Source organism: Ostrea edulis, chromosome 8 (assembly GCF_947568905.1).
Source record: "Ostrea edulis chromosome 8, xbOstEdul1.1, whole genome shotgun sequence".
Taxonomy (NCBI): domain Eukaryota; kingdom Metazoa; phylum Mollusca; class Bivalvia; order Ostreida; family Ostreidae; genus Ostrea; species Ostrea edulis.
The window spans coordinates 56,375,029-56,400,062 of NC_079171.1; the positions used below are offsets into that span (position 1 = coordinate 56,375,029).

Genomic DNA, 25,034 nt, shown 5'->3' on the forward strand with positions numbered 1-25,034 from the left:
CAGATGCGGAAAGGGGTTCATTTTTGTGTCAGAAGTTGCTCTCAACACTTTTCTGATATATCAATGTAATAAGAATAAAAATACATAAACATCAAGCACCAGCATACACTGTACATCGTTACAGTTTTACATTTACTGCAGCTGGTCGTAATAATTATGTAAATAAAACGCAGTGCTAATCTGAATCGGGAGAATATGTAGGGGCGATTTCAAGGTAACAATATAAAATGAACATCACCTTCGTGCAAACTAGAAATGATAAATGCAGAGGGATTTGATATGAAAAAGAAATAATATATGATTATATGAGAAGCATTTGACAAGAAAATTTTTCATGTATACTGCTTATCACTTGATAACGGTAGTAAATAACGACATACTATTATGACACTTTCCCCGCGATACAACTGTAAGAACTTGTACGTCGTGACGTACGTTTTTATTGTGACGTCATATAGTGCGAAGTGCACTGGGGTATATTTATATACAGCACTGTAATGGTTCCCGGGAAGCCTTAACTGAACTGAGTATGGGAATTATACTTGGCATACATGATTGAGCCTTTGTACCCTCTCTGCAATAACCAACTAGACAGACTTGTGAAAATTCAATGTCTTACATTACTTTTATTTTGTTTTTGCTACAAATGATCAGTGTAAAGATGTGCATGAATCACCACTGTAACAATATCTTTGACTAGCAACCTTGAATAATTGTTCACTTTATCATTTACTTGAATGCATTTTATACAACTTGACAATGCAGAATAATGTGAGTAAGAAGTTGTACATTTATAGTATCTAAGTCCAAAGGTAAGAGGTAAATGAGACTTCCCGACCCCATTATCAGTTTTTGTTGATGTAGGCAGGAAAAGGAATTTGACTTGTCAATTCAAGAATGCAAATTTGATGGGAATGCTTTACAATAGAGTAAAAATTTCTTGTTAGAAGTTGAAAATTGTGTAGTGTCAATTCTGTATTGCTTAAAGATCAGTGCCAGTGTCCTAATGTTGAACATTGGGCAGATATGTAAATCGGCACTTGGTTGGTTCATGCAGTTCTCCTTGACATTGACCGATCTTTCCCACGGATACTGTTTGTTACAAACGGCGGGAGAGTGTACAATCGGCGGCTAACAGGCGTAATCTAATAAAATCTAAGGTCACTAACAAATCTGTGGTGCACAAGACCTTACAACCCTATGATTGACCCTACAACAAAAGACAAAAGGATTTATTGTCCTCTCTCTCTCTCTCTCTCTCTCTCTCTCTCTCTCTCTCTCTCTCTGAAGGACTGGATGAAAAAAATTCATATAAAAAACAATGACACCACCACCAATAACAACAAATACTATTCTTTCAATAGTAACAAAATCACTACCAACCAAAACAACAATGATGAATACTGTGATCATAATAAATCTTTTTAAAACAATATACAACAGAACAAGTAAAAGACGAAGTAGAAAATTAAAATGTCTTGCTTATAGGATCCAGACAAAGAGGAGGAAAGAATAGTTAACAAATAGGGCCAGTTTGTATATTAATGGTGTTTCCAAATAGTTGCAGCAAGGGGGACGACAATTTGCGGTGTAAGGTTATGCCCAAATCGTCGCCGGCGACGATTTGGAGTGTAACACTGTATCTACAAGTAATGCGTGGAGTGTCGGTCATCTGTCTGTGTCTCGCAAACTTGGTGAAGACAACTATCATGCTGGATCACGTGAAGAAAGGGGATATGGACTTCCTTTAGAACGGCGTATATACCCAATGTTGCGTCGCATATGGAGACCCATATCTTGAAGAGTGACCTTGACTTTTGGCCTTGATCCCATTTCTAAGGTCCACAACCTAATACCTTGTGGAGGACAAAGTGTTATCTTGACCATGACCCACTTTCAAGGTCATTCAAGGTCAACAATCCCATTCCAGTGGATTCTGGGTCTTTACCGCCGGTCGTCTTTGAGTGATTACTTTCAAAGACAGTCGCTGAGTTTGAGGATCTTTGGATTTCTGAGATTCATTTTTCACGGAAATAAGTTGGGAGGTGAATTCGTCAGCGAATGTCTCAGCTCTTAGAATATCATGAGACTACTCTACATATGTAGATGGAGCTTGATAATAGAAAACGTCATTTTCGGCCCCTATTTGCCCCCTGGGGCTAATATGAAAATTCTGAAATCTTATTGCACATCTACAGGACATTACTATTCAGCTCCTAGAATAGCATTTGGATTGCGCTATAAATGTGGACACAGTTTTAGTGACAACAACGGGGACGGACGGACTCGGATCTAAACAATATACCCGAACTTTCTTTGGAAAGTGCGGGTATAACAAATCCACTCATAGAAATACATGAGAAGATCTTCTGATTTATTGTTACTTTTATTGGAAGAACTTATAACCCCCCCCCCCCATAGCATTGTGTCATTTTCATCAATTTCATCTCTAAGACAATGGCATGGTTTTTTTTTAAATACCACACAAGAGACATATTTCAATCCCTTTAAAATCTAGAAAATCCCCTTGGTCCCATTAGGCCTTCGTCCTGGACTAACTGGGGCCTTGAAAGAGGCCCCATACCCCCTGTTGCATCCTCTAATTTCAATTTCTGCATCCGCCCCTGATTGTAAACTCTATCCCACAGGGTCATGGTTTGATCAAACTTAAATCCGCGCTTTCTGTCCATGTTTTAATATCACGTGCAATTCGGTAGTACTGTTTCTATTGCGAAATTCTTTATAGTGTGTCCTTTTCTGTCCCGTAATATACTTGGTTCGCCTATTGTGGCCCATCCTTACTCCTTCGGGGCCATGGTTTGAACAAACTTCAATTTGCATTACCTTAGGATACTTTCATATTGAGATGTTTAATCATGAACCTGGTGTTCTTGAAATGAGGATTGTTATAAAACCTTTCCTACATACCCCAATGTAAACATTGTTCTTGGACTTTACCAGCTGGAAGGATTGTGAGATTGTTGGAACCCCTGCAGCATCAAATTGTTTGTCAGTAGCCTGCTTCGATTTAAAAACTGACCATAAGCAGAACAAGCTCTTGCGTATCAGATCAGATGAGAGATATAAACACCATATGCAGGTGACACTGAATTATTTCTACATAAAATTAAATATGGGAAGTTGACGACGGAAAAGCTTAAATCATCCCGTTTCTCATATAGTTGAGTAGTGTTATTTTGCCGTTAATATCTTCTTTCAATAAAATATCTAGGTATGAAGCAGAAGTGGACGACTCTGTGGTGTCTTTTATTTCGAGCTCATAGGGATATATTGAAGTGATCCATTCGTGTGACCCAGCACTTGCCCACCCCTTCCGAGGGCAGGGATATATCAGAGGGCGTGGTTCTGAATATCTTCTTATTACGGAAGTTTTGCATCAGATTTATGTTTTCTGGTTAATTGGCTCTTGTAATATTGCAACACCATGTTTAAGAATTCCAGCATCGGGTCCAGATTACGTGTTTGTTTAATTCAAGGTTAAAAATTCCAACATCGGGCATCGGGTTCTGATTTCGTGTTTGTTTAATTCAAGGTGGTAACGTTGTCCTGATACTTTTAGATTTTTATGTTTAAATAAAACAAAAGTGAATTGTCGATTCTTCAAACGTGATCATATTACAACTTTTGTAAAATATTATTTTTAAGAATATGTCCGTGTATTTTCACCATTACCTTATTACATGTAGTGTTCAGGGGCGGATCCAGGGCTTGCACTTACGAGGGCGCCACTTTATAAGGCAGGGAGTCTGCGGGCGTCTTGAGACCCGCATTGGGTTCAGGCAAAGCCCTCGTGGGAGGCAGGGGGCGAAGCCCTCAGAGGCTGCCTAATTTTACAGATCTTATAGGACTTGAAATATGTCTCCTATTTAAGTCATTTGTAATATTTTCTATCATTTTTAATAAAGTGAAATTAGTAAAATAATACATAGTTGAGGGTTTTGAGGGGGGGGGAATTAAGTTCTCCCAATAAAGTAATTCAAATAATCAAAAGATTTTGTCAATTATTTCTCCGGGAGTGGAGGAAATTATTGCTTCTTTTATCGTTTAGTACATTTTTCTAAAAAAGACACCACGATTTACTGTAAATTAGAAAATTTTAGGGGGGGGGGTCTGAATATACTAATTCACATTTAAATCAGGAATTGCCTGCAGTGCACATTATTATTAAACAGTACATTTAGGGATATTTTAATGACGAAAGGATGGTTAGATGATTAAAAGGAAAATTTTCAAAACCAGGCATTCTCAAAAACACAATATATATAGTTTTTGTAATCGTTGGAATGTTTGTCTCAAAATGCTAAAAAACATATCAGGGAGGGGGGAGAGGGTATTGATAGTTTGTCTTTTTCTAAAACTCCACAATTTATATCATGCTTATTTAGCCTGTAGCACATTTTCACACCCCCTGCAAGACGACCATGTTCACAGCAAAACTCCTAGATTGATTGATTGTATATTGTTTAACGTCGCTCTCGAGAATATTACACTCACATGGAGACGTCACCACTGCCGGTGAAGGGCTGCAAAATTTAGGCCTATGTTCGACGCTTATGACCTTTGAGCAGGGAGGGGGGTCTTTATCGTGCCACACCTGCTGTGACACGGGACCTTGGTTTTTGCGGTCTCATCCGAAGGATAGCCCCACTTAGTCGTCTTTTACGACAAACAAAGGGGTACTAGACCTATTCTAAACTCGGATCCCCACGAGATCAAAGCTCCTAGAAGCTGTGTCTAAAGGCAAATAACACACCTTGATGATCTTCGTGGTTTGTCCACTGTGGGAAGTATAAAACTAGTGTCGTGTTTTGTAGGTCAACAACATGAGAGTATATGGGAGAGTATGTTTGCAATGAGAGCAGTTTCTCTCCCGTTTACATTTTCTGATGCGAGGAAGCCTAATGCGCTTTTTATACACCCTCAGCAGTACAGCGTACTGCCCGCACGCACCAATTTAAAATCGCTAGTTGAGTGTACCGTTCAGAGAGAGAGAGAGAGAGAGAGAGAGAGGGGGGTCTGAGAAATTTACACGAAAGAGACACATACATAAAAAGGTGCAATCTCCGTTCGGTATCTCACAATGTGCTACAAAGTGTTGCACATATTGCGACGCTATGCAACAAAAATAAGAATGAAATAGAGTTACATAGCGTCGACATTCGTTGTTGCACACCGTGTTGTATCAGAACAGATCTGCCAAGGAGCAGGCACGTAGAATCAGGGGCAATGCCCCAATTTATGACAACGATCGTTTCCTGTTGGTTTTTTTTTTAATGAAGATATATCATTAGGTAACTCCCCTCTACTATTTCTGAAGGACATCCCACCATTTATTTCAATTCAAAACAAAATCTATATAGATTTAAAATTAAAAATGTTAGGATTAGAAACGTTTTGGAAATATTTTACCCCATATTCACCGTAATGTTTTTCTTGCTTCTACTCCCGATTCGATGTGTTAAAAATTCCAAATTTTCAACCATTCAGCTGCGAAAGTAATGCTACAATAAAGTCATAAGCGATTTGTTAGAAGCATTTTCCTAAATAAACTCTCATTTCCTATAGGGTCCTGAACTTACACCCCAGGTTCTGACTTTTAACTACCTGCGGGTCCTGACTTTAAACTACCCAGGGTCCTGACTTTAAACTACCCCAGCTCCTGACTTTTAAATACCCCGTCCTGACTTTTAACTACCACGGGTCCTAATTTTTAACTACCGCGGGTGCTGATTTTTAACTACCCCGGATCCCGACTTTTAACTACCTCGAGTCCCGACTTTTTAACAACCCCGGGTCCTGACTTTTAACTACCGCGGGTCCTGATTTTTAACTACCCCGGATCCCGACTTTTAACAACCTCGGGTCCCGACTTTCAACTACCCCGGGTCCTGACTTTTAACTACCACGGGTCCTGACTTTTAACAACCCTGGATCCTGACTTTTAACTACCCCGGATCCTGACTTTTAACAACCCCGGGTCCTGAATTTTAACTACCCCGGATCCTGACTTTTAATTACCCCGTGTCCTGACTTTTAACTACCGCGGGTCCTGATTTTTAATTACCCCAGATCCCGACTTTTAACTACCCCGGGTCCTGACTTTCTACTACCCCGAGTCCTGACTTTTACCTACCCCGGGTCCTGACTTTTAACTACCGCGGGTCCTGACTTTTAACTACCCCGTCCTAACTTTTAACTAACCCGGGTCCCGACTTTAAACTTCCCCGGGTCCTGACTTTAAACAACCCGGGTCCTGACTTTTAGCTACCCCGGATCCTGACTTTTAACTACCCCGGATCCTGACTTTTAACTACCGTGGGTCATGATTTTTAACTACCCCGGATCCTGACTTTTAACTACCCCGGGTCCTGATTTTAGTTACCCCGGGTCCTGACTTTTAACTACCCCGCGTCCTCACTTTTAACTACCGCGGATTCTGACTTTTAACTACCCCGGGTCCTGACTTTTAACTACCGCAGATCCCGACTTTTAACTACCGCGGGTCCTGACTTTTAACTTCCGCGGGTCCAGACTTTTAACTACCCCTGGTCCTGACTTTAAACTACCCCGAGTTCTGACTTTTGACTACCGCGGGTCCTGACTTTTAACTACCGCGGGTCCTGATTTTTAACTACCCCGGATCCCGACTTTTAACTACCTCGGGTCCTGACTTTCAACTACCCCGGGTCCTGACTTTTAAATACCCCGTCCTGACTTTTAAGTACCCCGGGTGTCGACTTTAAACTACCCCGGGTCCTGACTTCAAAAAATCCGGGTCCTGACTTTTAACTACCCCGGATCCTGACTTTTAACAACCCCAGGTCCTGACTTTTAACTACAGCGGGTCCTGATCTTTAACTACCCGGATCCCGACTTTTAACAACCTCGGGTCCTGACTTTCAGCTACCCCGGGTCCTGACTTTTAACTACCGCGGGTCCTGACTTTTAACTTCCGCGGGTCCTGACTTTTAACTACCCGAAGTTCTGACTTTTAACTACCCCGGATCCCGACTTTTAACTACTGCGGGTCCTGACTTTTAACTACCCCAGCTCCTGACTTTTAACTACCCCGGATCCCGACTTTTAACAACCCCGGGTCCTGACTTTTAACTACCGCGGGTCCTGACTTTTAACTACCCCGGATCCCGACATTTAACAACCTCGGGCCCTGACTTTCAACTACCCCGGGTCCTGACTTTAAACAACCCGGGTCCTGAATTTTAACTACCGCGGGTCCTGACTTTTACCTACCTCTGGTCCTGACTTTTAACTACCCTGAGTCCTGACTTTTAACTATCCCGGCTCCTGACTTTTAACTACCGCGGGTCCTGACTTTTAAAATCCGTGGGTCCTGACTTTTAACTACTCCGGGTCCTGACTTTTAACTACCCGGAGTTCTGACTTTTAACTACCCCGGATCCCGACTTTTAACTACCCCGGGTCCTGACTTTTAACTACCCTGGGTCCTTACTTTTAACTACCCCGGATCCCGACTTTTAACTACCGCGGGTCCTGACTTCTAACTACCCCGGGTCCTGACTTAACTACCGCGGGTCCTGATTTTTAACTACCCCGGATCCCGATTTTTAACAACCTCGGGTCCTGACTTTCAACTACCCCGGGTCCTGACTTTTAACTACCCTGCGTTCTGACTTTTTAACTACCGTGGGTCCTGACTTCTGATTACCTGTACTGTGATTAAGCATGGTCTTTCTGTTGTTTTTAACATCTTTATAATTCTCACGTAAAATACTTATTCCCTATGGTGGCCCCAGCCTATTTCATGGAGGTGGGGAGGTCAATCTGAAGAAACAAATCTACACTACCTAGGGATTAACCATGGTTTTCGTCTACACTTGAAAAGAAAATTCTAAACAACGAGATGTTTGTAAAACACATATGTCCCCCATGGTGCAAAATTGTGAAGAGTGATACATACACATCATTTAATTGATAGTAGTATCATCAATTCAAAATATTGAGCAGGCAATATCTTCCTAGTTGTATGTCAAGAGTGGATCGAGCATGTAACCTAAAATTCAGTAGGGGTCATCTACTCTTTATGTTGTACCGCTGTACCAACTTTGGTGTCAATCAAGCAAATCATTCTTAAAATATAGGAGACAATATATTACAATGTTCAGTTCAATCACTGACCTTTGACCACGTGACCTTAAAATCAATAGGGGTTATCTTCTCCTGAAGATGTACCAGTGTACTAAGTTTGATGTCTGTCAAGCAAAGGGTTCTGAAGATATTAAGTGGTCAGTATATTACTGTGTCCAGTTTGACTCTTGACCTTGGACCACGTGACCTCAAAATCAATGCAGGTCATCTTCTCCTGAAGATGTACCAGTGTACCAAGTTTGAGGCCTGTCAAGCAAAAGATTCTCAAGATATTGAGCTGACAGTATATTTCTATGTCCAGTTTGACCCTTGACCTCTGACCACATGCCCTCAAAGTCAATAGAGGTCATTTTCTCCTGAAGATATACCAGTGTAACAGGTTTGATGTCTGTCAAGCAAAGGGTTCTCAAAATATTGAGCGGATAGTATATTCCTAAACTATTTATGAAGTAAAACTCAAACACGCAATACAGGATAAGCTCGCATGCGCGAGTACAACAGAAGTTTAATCACACACATGTAAATGTACATAGATATCCGGAGGTTCATTGTTCCACTCAACTCAATCTACAACGGAAAAAAAGAGTATATAATACAAAAACATGTAACGTATTTCATGTCATTTCCTCACTAGAGGGCGCGTGATGCAAGCTTCACCCTCACTTCAAATATACACAGGTAATTTACCTATTGTTTACCTGTACACAGGTAAGCTTTGTATTTACAGAGAATGAATAATATGTAAGTGAAAGCTTGAGTGACGAGCCCTCTGGTAAGACAATGATTTCAATAAGCAATGTAATCTTATTCACTGATAAAAAAAAAATAAATAGCTGGCGTGTGGATTCAAATTGTTGAATTTTAAAACAAACTTTGAGTGCCATTAAAACGACAGGAACACTTCAATCCCTGGAAATATGGTTTCCGATAATTTTTAATAAGCTCTATGTTCACATTTCCGAAATCAAAGTCGCATATCATTTCACCCCCCCCCCCCCCAGTCCGTGAGGATCCTAGATAGAATAGATCCCTAGTACCACTTGCTTGTCGTAAAATGTAAATAAATGGAGCGGTCATTCGGATAAGAACGCAAAAACTGAGGCCCCGTGTCACAGCAAAGATCCCTCCCTTTTCAAAGGTCATAAGCTCCGAGCATAGGCCCAAATTTGGTTGCCCTTCGTCAATGGTACTATCTCTATACTATACGAGTGAAAAATTCTCGAGAGGGATGCCTACACATTACCCCCCCCCCCCCCCCCTTCCAGGAAAACCAAAACCAGGTGAAAGGTGATGACAACGAATACTGATCAATCTCATAACTACTATACAAGCAATACAAAATTGAAAATAGAGAGATGTGCAAACACGGACCCCTGGATATAGCAGAGATGGAATCAAGTACCTAGGAGGAGTGAGCATCCCCTGTCGACAGGTCACACCCGCCGTGAGCCCCATATCCCGGATTTATCCCGTAGTCAAAATTAGTGTGCCAAGAACGGCCTAACAACCGGTATAAAACAAGTCAGACAGCATTTTACCCAATGTATTATATCTCTACACATGTGAGAATCTCCTTTAAAATCTCCTGTAAAATTCTGCTTAGCGTGTTCAGTTTATTGTCAGTATACACGAAAGTCTGTAAAATTGTGCTTAGCGTGTTAAGTTTATTATCAGTATACAGAAAACTCTGTAAAATCCTGCTTAATATATAGGATTTTGTTTATTTCTGTGAAAGTCACACGTCACTCACATACATGTAAGTTTGTTTGGAATTTTACATTGGATAATAGCAAGAAGAAATTTACAACGTCGCGCCAGCATAGTCTTTGGCACGATAAACAACCCTCAATGCAAACTACTCTTTGGCACATAAAAAACCCCTCAATGTTACGTCCGTAAGTGCTTCACCTAAATCCAGTGTTGTCTCTATATAAAACTTTGTCCAAACAGAGAAAGTAGTAGTTATTACATGTACTATATGAACACCCCCCCCCCACACCCACACCCACACACACACAGAGGCACAATTGATATTGCGAAGTATTTTTGTACACAGACTATAATGAAGGTATTTATACATACATTAAAACAATTCTATCTTCTGACGTCAATGTTGACATCGCTACCCAGTATGAACTAGGTCAAAACAAACTTTAAAACTCTATTTAAACAGATAGTGTATACAGGCTGACGCACCCTACAGGTATTTAATCACAGGACTAGACGGAAGGTCGAAAGAACAGGGAGGCCATGTTGGATTTTCAGGTAAGACAAAATATGTATCCATATTTTTGTGATCAATTAGATAAATCTAATCATTTTCATAATCATTTCATACATTTCTGAAAGGGGGGGGGGGGGGGGGGGGGCGTAATTCAATACATTCATGTCTGGTATATAAATGATCGCAGTTTATATAACATACTGTAATTCTAGCTGGTCATGTGTTTCAACATATCTAAATCTTTAATCTAAATTCCCTATTTTAATTAACAGTGAACTCCTCATGTGACCCCGGACATCAGAAATGGACCCGTTCCGCAGAGCCCAGATCATCCTATTGTGTGACCTCTGTAAAACTGCCCACCTACAGAGTCACTGTGAACGTTGTGATATAAATCTATGCCAGACCTGTGTTGGGAGGCACCTCTCGGATTCGTCTATAAGACACAAAGTCGTGCCCTATAAATACAGAAAATCTCTTAACTACTCAAAATGTCCAGATCACGCCAACGAACTCTGTAAAAATTACTGTAAGAAATGTGACATTCCTGTCTGTTCTACCTGCGTCTCCTCAAGTAAACATGAAGGTCACGATATATCAGATATTCTGGAAAAACTCAGCGCTAAAACAGAAAGTTTACAGAAAGATCTGGACGAACTCGAGACCAGAATTTACCCGCGATATGAAGAAATGGCGTCCGATGTTCAAACTGAAAAAGCCGACTTAGAAACGAATTACGGAGAACTAACAACAATTGCCGATCAACAAGGAGAAATCCTACACCGGGAAATCACCGCCATTGTCAACCAGCGAAAATCCGACATTCAGGAGATGAAAAGCAAACACCTATCTACCCTGAATAAAAATACAGAAGAAATCACACAGAAAATGGCGGAACTTAAACAGATCATGTCCGACTTGAAATCAATCCTAAAATCAAATGACGTCTCCTTAACCTCTACTTACCAATCTAGGAATTCCGAATTTAGAACATTACCGCCTAAACTCCGAGTTACAGTACCCAGTTTGTCTGCTCAGAAAATAAACAAAGATCAGCTCAATGACATGTTTGGTTCTCTGCCGCCATTATCCATTAACACAGAACATGGCGACACAATGAAATCAGCAGCTGTATCGTCTCCTCCAGTCAAACCACTGCTTGATGAGCCGCGCGTCACCGCCACCATAGACACTGGGTATAACAAACTACACAGTGTTAGCTGTCTGAGTGAAGATCAAGTCTGGACACGCGGGGATAACGAAACCATGAAGCTGCTCAACCTCCAGAGTAAACTACTGACATCAATACAAACCAAGTCAGGGAACATACCAATAGACATAGCAGTGACACGGGACGGAGATCTTGTTTATACTGACCCTAATAATAACACCGTGAACTTAATTAAGAATAAACAGATACAGACCGTGATCACACTACAGGGGTGGTACCCTCTCTTTGTCTGCAGTACCGCCTCTGATGATCTCCTGGTTACCATGATCAGTGATGATAGAAAACAATACAAGGTCGTGCGTTACTCCGGCTCCACAGAGAAACAAAGCATTCAGTTTGATGATCAGGGTCGTCCTCTCTATTCATCTGATCTAAAACCTAAATACATCAGTGAGAACAAGAACCTGGATATCTGTGTGGCTGACTGGTTAGCTAGTGCAGTAGTGGTGGTCAATCAGTCAGGAAAACTCAGATTTAGATACACTGGTCATCCCTCTAATACCAAGCAATCATTTAATCCAGTCGGCATCACTACAGACAGCCAGAGTCACATCCTGACAGCAGACATTAAGAATAACCGTATCCACATCCTAGATCAGGACGGACAGTTCCTCCGTTACATTCACTGTGATTTAGATCGTCCATTAGGTTTATGTGTGGACATCAGAGACAACCTCTTTGTGGCTGAGCGTGACACTGCTAAAGTGAAGAAAATCCAATATCTATAAACACAGTGTTAATTACACAGCTCTACAGTGTTAATTACACAGCTCTACACAGTGTTAATTACATGTCTGAAACATGTTCATTACATATCTTTACAGCATGTGTTAATTACAACATTATGTTAATTGCATCAGCTTGTTAATTACAACCCTGTGTTAATTACAGCCCTGTGTTTGTGATGTGTAATTAACATGTACTTCTGCTAGCAAGTTTACTGAAAATAAGTCTCTCACTGGTGTTTAGTAAAACCTGTATTATGTTTAGTAAAACATCACTAATCTTAGTATACTAATTACTGATCCAAATGTGTTACTAGTTAACTATCTATTTATTTACAATCTTTTGTAGACTAATTTGACTGTGTTACTAGTTATCTATATACAATCTTTTGTGGACTAATTTGACTGTGTTACTAGTTATCTATATACAATCTTTTGTGGACTAATTTGACTGTGTTACTAGTTATCTATATACAATCTTTTGAGGACTAATTTGACTGTGTTACTAGTTATCTATATACAATCTTTTGTGGACTAATTTGACTGTGTTACTAGTTATCTATATACAATCTTTTGTGGACTAATTTGACTGTGTTACTAGTTATCTCTATACAATCTTTTGTGGACTAATTTGACTGTGTTACTAGTTATCTATCTATATACAATCTTTTGAGGACTAATTTGACTGTGTTACTAGTTATCTCTATACAATCTTTTGTAGACTAGTTTGACTGTGTTACTAGTTATCTATTTCTATACAATCTTTTGAGGACTAATTTGACTGTGTTACTAGTTATCTTTATACAATCTTTTGTGGACTAATTTGACTGTGTTACTAGTTATCTATATACAATCTTTCGTGGACTAATTTGACTGTGTTACTAGTTGTCTATCTTATTAAATTATTTAAAGAAACGTGAATAATTGTGAAGTACTTAGAGTTTTTATTTTGTTAGTATTTTGTGTGTAGCCATGAATTATAGTACATCCACAACACTTACATATTATTTGGATGTGCTTGTTTTAGTGTGATAAACTACTAATTGACATTTTTCCTTTTGTTAATTATGTATTTCAATATGTGTTTGATTTTACAATGTATATATTAGATAAACATGATACAGAGTTCAGTCTTACATTATTACCGAGTACTTACTTAGATTTGTAGAACTGTAACAGAGAGTGGCCCCAAATGTCCGGTCTTCATCACAGATCTTCAGATTCAAGGTCAGTCTTCTGTTGACCATCAGTAACATCACAACGCTCCACAGTCCTACAAAAGCAACACAGACAAAGTGTATTCATATAAAAGCGCATTGTTTGTAATTGAATCCAGTCTATTACATTATGTATTTAGTTTGATTTAGAATTGAATCCAAGACCCCTTTACAACTAGTCACAAGAGACCCCTGTATTACTAGTTAGGTGCTCTAACCATTGAGCTATCGTGACCGGTCTATCCGAGACCGTTGTATTTCTAACCAGGTGCTCCAACCACTGAGCTATCATGACGAGTCTATCTGTGACCCCTGTATTACTAGTCAGGTGATCTAACCACTGAGCTACCATGACCAGTCTATCTGAGACCCCTGTATTACTAGTCAGGTGGTTTAACTATTGTGCTTCAGTGACCGGTCTATCGAAGACCCCTGAATTACTAGTCAGGTGCTCTAACCATTGAGCTACCATGACCAGTTTATCTGAGACCCATGCATTATTAGTCAGGTGCTCTAACCATTGAGCTATTATGATTGGTCTATCTGAGACCCCTGCATTACTAGTCAGGTGATCTAACCACTGAGCTACTATGACCAGTCTATCGGAGACCCTTCTTTTACTAGGCAGGTGCTCTAACTGAGCTATCCATAAAGCTGATTTCTATATGATCCATGGATATCAGTCTGGATAGCTCAGTGGTTAGAACACCTGACTAGTAATACAGGGGTCTCCGATAGACCGGTTATTGTAGCTCAATTGTTAAAGCACCTGATTAGTAATACAGGGGTCTCAGATAAATTGGACACATTGCTCACATTTAAAGATTTTCTCTATATATTTCACGTGTAAAACTTTGATCCCATATTCTGGCTCCAAGTTACCCCAGGGGAACATGATTTTGACAAACTTGAATCTGCACTATGTCAGAAAGTTACCATGTAAATTTGAACTTTTTAGCCCAGTATTTCTTGAAGAGAGAATTTTAAAAATTTTCCCTCAGGGAGTCTGTATATTCACAAGGAGAAATTTGATCCCCTATTACACCTGGGGGCCACGATTTTATTTAACTAGAATCTGTCATATGAATTCCCACTTTCCTGGCCCAGTGGCTATTGAAAGAAAGGTTTTTAAAGATTTTGCTATAGATTTGCATGTAAAAATTTTATTCCCTGTAATGGCCCCACCCAACCACCGGGGCCATTATTTGAATAAACTTCAATCTGCTCTGTCAGGAAGCTTCGGATCCATATGTAAAATTTATACGTTACCAATTTTGATGCACCAGATGCGCATTTCAACAAATAATGTCTCTTCAGTGATGCTCAACCGAAATGTTTGAAATCCGCAATAACAATATAAATTTGAACTTTTCTGGCCCAGTGGCTATTGAGAAGATTTTTAAATCACCCAACCCTATTTTTGTAACCATGTCCTTTTCATGGGGACATGACCCTTCATTTGAAAAACTAGAATCCCCTTTGCCCAAGGATAATTTGTGTCAAGTTTGGTTGAAATCAGCTGAGTGGTTCTGGAGATTATGGGGGGAGAAAATTACGACAATGACAGTGATAATGACAGGCAATGGGGAGTTTTGATCAGAAACGCCTACTTGAGCATTTGGCGCAGGTGAGCTAAAAAAACCATCAGTAAATATTTTGTAGAAACACGAATGTCCCCGCGCCATGACCAGTTCATGGTGGAGACAAAATATAGCACATTTTACATAATGCCATTGACAAACCTGATATTTTTACAGAGCCTCAGGAAAATCACCCTCATCAATCAGCCTTACATCTCTGGTGACCGCTACTCTACAATATGTCACAGTCTCAGGACAATTCCTCGTCAATCAGCCGGACTCTTCCAGTGACTGATACCCTGTAAAATTTATTCGCACATTAATCACAAATTGGCTTAATAACACCACTATATTATGCTTAAAGGGGCATAAGACAAGATTTGGACTAAAAAATTTCCAATCTTATTTTCTCATTTGTAATATTTATCATGTTTAACTGGGGTATTTGTAATGGTCAGTAATACTTTGGATGTCAATTCTTGAGTTTTAAATGAGATACAGCACTCTCAATTCTTAGTTATGTAAACAGGGCTCGTGTGATGTTTTTCCCAGTTTGTTACAGTTTAGATTTTGATTTACTTCACAAAAGAATTGCATTGGATGAACATTTAATGTAAGATTCATGTAAAACATCCACATGTGCTGGATCTGTATGTCTGAAGTATATATAAAGCTTTAATCACCGAGCAACAAAATGTATGTTTCAGTTAGAGAACTTTTATGTTTAAAGTTTCTTTTTCCAACATGTTTCGGATTTCAAAAAGCCTCCATCACCATTAGATGCCTACTAGAAATGAAAACAAAATGCCTCCCTCCCTCCCTCATCGGGTTTTGAGAAAATTGGCCTGAGAACCAGAGAATTAATTTCAAGTGGCCTAAATGTTGATCCCCTATTGTGACCCCACCCTACCAACTTTAGAATGATTGCATATCATATATTGTCCTACTGGGTTTTTTTTTTGAGAAAAAAGAGTTTCAAAGATTTCCCGACATATCCCTATGTAAAACAGTGCTTCTTGTAAAGATTCGAAAACGACTCAATCCTATTTTTGTCATTTCTTTGTTATCTCCCTTGGAATGGGTTGAAGCCCTATAATTGAACAATCATGGATCCCTTCATCCAAGGATGGTCTGTTCTAAGTTGAAATTGGGTCCTGTGGTTCTATAGAAGGGTTCAGTAATCCTGAAATTTACAATTGATGTCCCCCTTGTCCAAAAGATGCTTGAAATGAAATTTGAGAAGAATTGGAATGGTAGTTATCAAGAAGTTAATAATATTCGATTATTAACGCACGACAATGGACACAGACCAGTTGTGATAGGTTACCTGAGTAAACTACAAATACGTAAAGTTTACAGAAAAAGGGGTGGATGGGAAGGAGAGATAATAAATTTCACATCAGTTTATACCGGATTTATCAAAAATAGATAGCTTAAGTTTAGTTAAAAGGAAGAATTTTACCCACTCCATTCGGAAGACGATTTCCAGAAATTAATCAGATGGTAAGACAGCATCTTTCTGCTTGTAGGAGGAAGGAATTGTTCTTGTATTCAGGGTGTCATCATCTCTCTTTCTGCTTGTAGGGGGAAGGAAGTGTTCCTGCATTCAGGGTGTCATCATCTCTTGAGACCCAGGAAGCTGAAAAAACAAAGTGACAATAAGTGCTGGAATGACCAGAAATCAGAAATCATTAACCTTTGACCCCATATTGAGGCCTCATCCTACCCGTGGGAACCACAATGTGAACAAACTTCAATCTACTCTATGTCAGGAAACTAAGTTCATGCATATTTCAACTTATTTGCCCCAAATTTTCTTAAGGATAAGATTTTTAAACGACCACACCCCAGTTTTGCCTTTTCTTGATTATTTCACGTTCAGGTGGACATGTTTCTTGGTTTGATCTTAAATCCGGGCAAAAAGGCTTTTTGACAAGTTTGGTTGAAATTGACTCAGTGGTTTTGGAGAAGAAGACGAAAAAGTTTACGGTTGGTCAGACAGACGCATGATCGATAAAATGTGATCAGAAAATTTCACTTGAGCCTTGGCTCAGGTGAACAAAAACCAATTTGGCCCCACCCTGTTACCAAAACACCTCTCCCCGGAATCATGAAATTTGTAAATGTGAGGCTGTAGTGAAGATTTAGTTTAAATCAGTAAAATTTTGGTAGCTTTTGCCCCCCCCCCCCCCCCCCCCCCCGAGGTCACAAGTCCTGCAATTTAGAATTTGTGTCCCTCTTGTTCCAAAGATGCTTCATTTCCAGTTTGAAAAGAATTTGAAAGTCAGTTATCAAGAAGAGGTTAAAATGGTCAATTGTTAACAGTCGATAGACGACATTCAACTACGGACACAGGGTTTGACACTAAGGCACGTCCGACCAACCGAATCTACTAAATGTCAAACCCTGGGACACAGACAATGTATCCCCTGTCGACGGTCACACCCGCCGTGAGTCCTATATCCTGATCAGGCAAACGGAGTTATCCGTAGTCAAAATCAGTGTGCCACGAACGGCCTAACAATCGGTATGAAACACGTCAGACAGCATTTGACCCAATGCGAGGTTGTAATGATAATTACAACTATTATTTATCTAGTCTCAGGGAGATAACTGTAGGAGTTGTAACAATATGAGAAAATCGAATACTTCTCCGACTCTTCTTTCAGTAAATGAAACCTCACTGATTGCTACATCTCAGCAAGACCACAGTAATGTTTATCAAAGTGTTCAGTCTCCACCAGCAGGTAATGATGGCCTGAGAAAAAATTCTTCTATCCACCAACAATCCTACTCTCCATATCCCACAAATCACTGCAAAAATCCAACGATACGTTATGGCAAAAACTGAGAATATAAATGAGGCTGATACGAGTCAAAGATATCTCCAGTCAAGACCCTTAAGAGAAATGAGTTTTCACATGTCGCTCATGATGAAAGAGATTCAACCCCCCCCCCACCTTGTACACGGGGATGGGTGAGTGATGACATGTACAATAACCCCTTGTATTCGGGGTAGGGATGTACAATAACCCCCTGTACTCGTGGGTGGGTGAGTGATGACATGTACAATAGCCCCCTGTACTCTGGGATGGGTGAGTGATGACATGTACAATAGCCCCCTGTATTCGAGGGTGGGTATGGCGTTCTTCCAGCCGGCACAAATTGTATACTCCTTTGATAAGTATACCTCATCGAAAATCAAATTAGTGACAAAGAATAAAATTTGCTAAAACACATGGACACTTACTAAATAATAGCACTTTTGTAGTCCTGGCATATGCGGTTCAAGCATTTAAATGCATCACCTGGCTAGAATACGGATGCTAAGTGGGAAATCCTTTGAGAGTGACCTTGAAGTACAGGTGGTAACCACTGACCGGATGACCCAGACAATGATACTGGTCAAGCGGCAAATTCCTCCTACCAGGTTTCTGAAAAAAATATACATTGACACTTGTCTGAGAGAATAAAAATGTTAATCAAGAAACAAACAACTTTCACAGGTCACGTCGGGAAGAACCACAGCTAACAAGAGGCCCATGGGCCATATCACTCACCTAAGTTACCTTGGCCCATATCTAAAGAGTTTCCTTATATATTCGCATGTAAAACTATGATCCCTATTGTAGCCCCAACCTACTCCTTGGGGCCATGGTGTTTACAAACTTGAATCTGCACTGTGTCAGGAAGCTTTCGTGTAGATGTACAACTCTTTGGCCAAATGATTCTTGAGAAGATTTTCCCTACATATTTGTATGTAAAACTTTGATCCCTTATTGTGGTCCCATCCTTCACTTGGGGGTGGGGGTAATTTTAACCAACTTGAATTTGCACTATATCAAAAAGCTATCTTGAAAAATTGTACTTTCCTGACACGGTTGTTCTTGAGAAGAAGACTTTCAAAGATTTTACCTTTATATTCACATGTGAAACTTTGATCCCCTTATGATCTTAACAAACTTGAATCTGCACTATGTCAGAAAGCTTATATTGAAAAACGCAGCTCTCCTGGCCCAGTGGTTCTTGAGAAAAAGATTTTTAAATGACCCTACCCTATTTTTGCATTTTTGTGATTATCTCCCCTTCTTTAGGGGACATGGCCCTTCATTTCAACAAACTTAAATCCCCTTCACTAAAGGATGCTTTGTGCCAAGTTTGGTTGAAATTGGCCTAGTGGTTCTGGAGAAAAGATTTTCGAAAGGCATTAATGTATTTTCACTATTTTGCAATTATCTCCCCTCGGAGAAGGACGTGGCCCTTCATTTCAACAAAATTGAATCAATCCCCTTCACCCAAGAATGCTTTGTGCCAAGTTTGGTTGAAATACGTGACTTTTGAGATACGGATGCACTCTGACTCACGCGTTGAATGTAATTTGTACGGCATGTCACTTCCGGATAACAATTAAGTAAACAAGCATATTGCTATTATATTACTGTATCAAAATGCTACTTCAAAGAAAGAAATCATCGTTTAATAAAATTATGTTAATTGGCGAGGAAAACAAATTTAGGGAATATCTTGAGGATATCAGTAAAACTTCACGTCTTCCATTCAAGGATACGCGTCTAAATGCACCTTTTTCCTTCCACAAAGATTAAGTTTTATAACTTTATTGATATAAAGAATTCATTGCTGTATTTTGGCCAAGAATGTAATTGATAACAGACAACAAATAAATATTAAAAAGAGCTAGATAAATAAATTTGAAGCTGTAAACTTTATGTAAATATCAACAAGATGTGTAAACTTGTGAAACACAAATGCCCAAAATAATAGCCTATTTCGAAGACGACCAAGGTCACACAGACATATATCTTACTACCAGTAGAAGGATCTTGTCACAAGAAATGCTCATGTGCAATATGAAAGCTCTAATATTAGAAGTTATGACCAATGTAGATTTTTTTTAAAACGTAGGTCAAACGTAAAGGTCAAAAGGTTTAGTACCAACAGAAAGGTCTTGTCACAAGGAATACACATGTAAAATATCTAAGTTCTAGCACTTACTATTCAAAGGTTATTGGCAAGGTTAAAGTTTTTAAAAAGTAGGTCCATTTCCAAGGTCAAGGTCACAGGGTAAAAAATGTTTGTACCCACGGAAAGGTCTTGTCATAAGGAATACTCAAGTGAAATATCAAAGCTCTAGCACTTACTGTTCAAAGATTATTTATTAGCAAGTTTAAAATTTCAAACAAAAAGACACAGGACACCCCCCCCCCCCCCCCACCCCGGCATAAAAAATTTAACTTAAATAGTTTGAAACTTGCTGTGAAATACAAATGTGAATGATTCTCAAAAAAAAAGGGGGGGGGAGTAAAGGGATCCAAAACCATGCCAAGAAATCCCGTCCGGTCTGAATTCGTTGGCTTCAGTAGGACCATATTACATGCTGATTAATAGTAGCCGTCGCTTATCTGTTAATTGCGGTCACTGATTTATAACGGTTTTTCTATACCGGAGATTTTGCTAGGAATTTCTTGGCATGGTAAACGATTACAATACAATATTGCCGAGTTTGGAACGGAAAATTTTAAAGGGTGGGGTGGGGGGGGGGTAAAAATAATTTTAAAAATATGAACTACTGTATCAATACACATTCTGCATAAAGAAAGGTATATTCAATATTCTACAAAGTAAGCCGGCATCGGGATCGATCGTCTAATGTGTAAAGGTATCATACTGGTAATTAATTTTCCCCCTGTGTGATTCTTCTCACTTCCTCTTCTTCTTAGTTTTCTCTTAATTTTTGTACCCCTGATTAGGAAATTTTGTGTAATTTTCGGGAATAATCAGTTGTATACAAAGGAAGTATTTGATGTTGGTAGCTGAGGCTACTTCCTGAGGTGCACTCAGGCTGTTTACACACATGTGACACATACTGGTTGCATCACTCTATTTATGTGGAGGTTCACGTCGAATCATGGCCGAAAGAAAATAATTCCTGGAACTTTGCATGTTTTATGGGACTTTCCTTATGAGGTAGGCTCTCCAATTTTTTGTGAGGTGTAAATTCAAGTATTGTGTTTGAAATTTTGTGAGTAGAAACCATGAAAGAAGGATTTAAATATTTTTTTGAATTTTTGTTGTAGAGGTGGGTGATTTGGCTTTTGACCAGCTGATTTTGCACGTGCTTGACTTTGATGTTGTTTTTGCGGTGTCGGCAGGGCAACAATAAGCATTTCCAACAGCGTTATTCAGCATGCGTTATTGGCATCAATTGTAACAAGTGATAAATTGCACTAACAAGTGATAAATTACAACTTTCTCTAACGATTCATTCAAAATATGTGATGATATCCTTCCTTAGAGATCAAGCGCAGGGGGGGGGGGGGGGGGGGGGGGGGTCCCAATTAGTAATTTTTGCCATTAATGTGCAAAAATAATTTTCAAAAAATGACCAAATAAGCCGGTATGGGGTTATTTGAGTGTTTTAGTTGAATACACAAAAATCCTGACCATGCTAAGAAATCCCGTCCGGTCTGAATTCGTTGGCTTCAATAGGACCATATTACATACTGATTAATAGTAGCCGTCGCTTATCTCTTAATTGCGGTCACTGATTTATAACGGTTTTTCTATACCGGAGATTTTGCTAGGAATTTCTTGGCATGCAGTGAGTAGAGAGTGAAAAGTACTCAGATTATTGAAGCCTTTTCAGAAAAAGAGTTCAGAGAAAGAGCGAACCTTTAGGTTCTTTGTCCCTTGCTAAAGTGATCTGAATATACCACTAACTGGGCTTTTACAGTACCTATGACCAGTGAAAGTGACCATGTGAATTTATCAGACAGATTTTGATTTGCTAACAAAAATAACTTTAGCCAATAGAAATTACAAAAACAAACATACTTTAGGAAACATGACTAAAATAAGTGATTTCAAAACAACATACATGTGTATTAGCATGTGTTTACCAAATAGGGTTTACTAAGACTTATAATTATAGAGAAATGCAGTAGACTTAAATGAAAGTAAAAGTAATTCAATATCCAAGGGCTATGAATTATATTGAGTGAAAAAGAATGCAATAAAAATCAAAACTGTCACACATACCTAAATTCGACAGTTATATAATTCTAACATCTAACTTCAGAGACCTAATACAATGTGCTAAATTGTATCAAAAAGATTTAGGAGTGGATCAACTGTGGGACGGATCATCTACGGACGGGTCAACTGTAGGACGGATCTACCTGACACCGGATGGTCACATGGATGTCATTCTGTCCGAATTTACTCTTTCTATGCAATCCTGTCAATGTAGTTCATGCTAGAAGGTTTTGTGAATTTTTACATGAATGTTTTGAATTGCGCACCAAAGGTAGAGTGCTATAACTACATTTAATTTATGTAATATGCAATACTAAATTGCATACATAGTCTAATATCACCAGTCTTCGAAATTAGCCGGTAGTCCGATGCCCGAGGCGTGTAAAATAACAGTTGGGCGTGTAAAACGCTGAACTTCAAGCGCCCGTCGGGCCTGTGGAAAATAAATACCCCTCTTTTCAAAATCATATTATTTTATTCGAAATCGTTATTGTAAAAATACGTGTCTCACTCTGTGAAATCAAGTCATTATGTTACGTAATAAAAACATGAACTGATCCCGAAGAAACAGTCCCGACCTAAATTACGCACTTCCGATTACAGGGAACCAGATGTAATGTCAAAGTCGTTTACGCGTTTGTTCCTATGCCGTTTCCAAACGGAAAAACAAGATGAAAATATTAACAGATTGTCAATGACAAACCGATAGTATGAAAACTTCCCTGTAACATGAACTTCTTGAAATATGTCGAGGGTGCCAAACCGGGGAAAAGACAAAAAGACCCCAACGTCAGAAGAGAAGAAAAACTCTAAACAGAACTATGAACTGAAAAGGGAAAGAAAATTTCAAAAGCAATGGTTGATAAATCGTTCCTGGTTGAGGTTTGACGATTCGCAAAACCAAATGTTTTGCACCTCATGCGAGACAAACAACGTCGATTCAGCTTTTTAAGTTTTTTAATATGACTTCCAAATTCGGGCCTGTAGAATTGATGGTGGGCCTGTAAATTTTCCAACTTGCAGGCCCACTGGGCCTGTAAGTTAAAAAGTTAAGTGTGAAGACTGTATCACAGGTACATATCAAATATATACTTTTATTATATAGCTAATAAATAGTCTAATATAAAATCTGCGTAAAATCTAGAGAATGTTAGCGTTCAATATCCTGAGAATTTATTGAACGCTAACTTTGCATTGCGTAAATTGTATGCGCCCGAAACATTCCGAGTATGAGCGTTCAATATTGACGTTACCGTAACGACGTAAACAAGACAAAATGGCAGACGACGGTCCTCCGAATCTGACAGAGCCGGTATTTGATATTTACTTAAGCAAAATGTTTTACTGTACATAAATTATGATGTCCCCATTTACAAAATCAGTTTCCTTCATGCATCAATGACGGGTTAAATATTGAACAGTTAAGAAATGCATGCTGTTATTGCACACTGCCAATATTGATGAATTCTCGTCTATTTTGGAGTAGTTTGAGTGAAAAGGGATATAATTTAACAACTAAATACTTTAGCTATATAATAAAAGGGTTATTGAACTTATATAGGTGAATATTGGCACTCGTTGGCTGTCAAAATGCACTCGCAAGCTCGTGCATTTTCACAGCCAACTCGTGCCAATATTCACCGATATAAGTTCAATAACCCTATAGTATTTACATATATGTAAATGAACTGTTAGTAATTAGTTTATTGCCATTATATATCTCATATTGTGTAACATGATTGTATGCCAACACGCTGGGTGAATCAATAAATAATTGAACTTTCTCTAGTCACGAGGCCGTGAATAGTTTTGCTTAATGTTTTATCAAGCTTTCATTCTGATCAGGAATTTTTTTCTTCAAGAACGTAAAATACTGACCATGAAATATTTGTTCAGCCCAGTAAATTTCATCACAATTCACCAGTGTACTTGTGTACCTGACCAGTGACCCCCCCCCCCCCCCCCCCCCCCCCCCGCCCCCGTATTTCGAAAACTGAAGTCATAGTAGATAAGTTAACAAATAACAACGGTGTATTCTGAGAATGACTTCCCAATCTCTCTGTAATTTCTGCTTCCCTTGTTAACAATAAGCTTAAAATGCTGACCCCTCATAACATCATTCCTTACAATATATTCTGTTCCGTTTTCTATTCCGCGTTTTAGCAACACCCACACTCGTCTGTCCTGAATATTTCTTTCCTGCAACTCAAAACCAAATAACCAGAGAATTTTAAAGAAATGGTACCTACGTGTAATAGTACTGTACCCGACAGTCATTTTCGCTAAATACCTGCAAATACACGCTTTCTGTCTGATCATGCTGATTCGGCATCCATTTTCGTTTTCGCTGCAAGTGTCTTCTGCTTTATCAAGAAAAACAACTCTTGTTTTAGCAATCGCACACTCTCGGGTCTTTCCGGTAAGCGGAAAACTTCCCGAAACTGCCCGAGAAGTTGCTATTGCTTTCAAGATCAGCGGCGGATAAAGAACATTGTGTACAAGAGAAAGGGAGAGAAAATAGAAAACTCCAAAATGACCAAAAAATAAAAATAAAAAATTGTCTAAAATGTTCAACCAAGCTTGGGGTGACCTCGTAGCGACCTCGTACCTTCTACATCCTGCTGACGTAAATTCTCTATAGCAGCTAAAAAGAATGATAAAAATTTCAAAGTGTCATCGACTCACTAGTGTGTAATTTTAATTGTGAAATTCCCTCCAAATTTTACTCACCCTCCCCATTGTGTATCAAAACAATTTCAGTTACAAGATCACCCCCCCCCCCTCCTGTACAGAGGCGGATCCGAAACATTTACCAAGGGAGGGACGTGACACTATTTTGCACTTTTTCCGGCAATG

The 25,034-nt window shown here is 39.2% G+C and overlaps 1 protein-coding gene and 1 long non-coding RNA gene across 4 annotated transcripts; one reads left to right on the top strand and one right to left on the bottom strand.

Moving 5' to 3' along the window:
* Positions 1-8,616: 8,616 nt before the first annotated feature.
* Positions 8,617-24,976, bottom strand: LOC125660900 (uncharacterized). 3 transcript variants are annotated; one of them, XR_008797705.1, is made up of 8 exons: positions 24,428-24,976; positions 18,376-18,559; positions 17,775-17,939; positions 16,592-16,764; positions 15,288-16,308; positions 13,485-13,601; positions 11,797-12,302; positions 8,617-8,715 (listed from the first exon to the last, which is right to left on the bottom strand). It is a non-coding gene; the product is annotated as an uncharacterized LOC125660900 (long non-coding RNA). The 3 variants fall into 3 exon arrangements; XR_008797706.1 differs by having other exon boundaries at positions 15,288-15,424; positions 24,428-24,971; XR_008797707.1 differs by lacking the exon at positions 17,775-17,939 and having other exon boundaries at positions 15,288-15,424; positions 24,428-24,969.
* Positions 10,335-13,454, top strand: LOC130046630 (uncharacterized). The gene is made up of 2 exons (XM_056146521.1): positions 10,335-10,413; positions 10,645-13,454. Exon 2 carries the CDS (start codon positions 10,676-10,678, stop codon positions 12,329-12,331), a length of 1,656 nt encoding a protein of 551 aa, XP_056002496.1. The 5' UTR covers positions 10,335-10,413; positions 10,645-10,675; the 3' UTR covers positions 12,332-13,454.
* Positions 24,977-25,034: the final 58 nt, after the last annotated feature.

Bases quoted from the DNA above. Each gene is read 5' to 3' on its own strand.
- LOC130046630 (XM_056146521.1), top strand. From the start codon at position 10,676: ATGGACCCGTTCCGCAGAGCCCAGATCATCCTATTGTGTGACCTCTGT.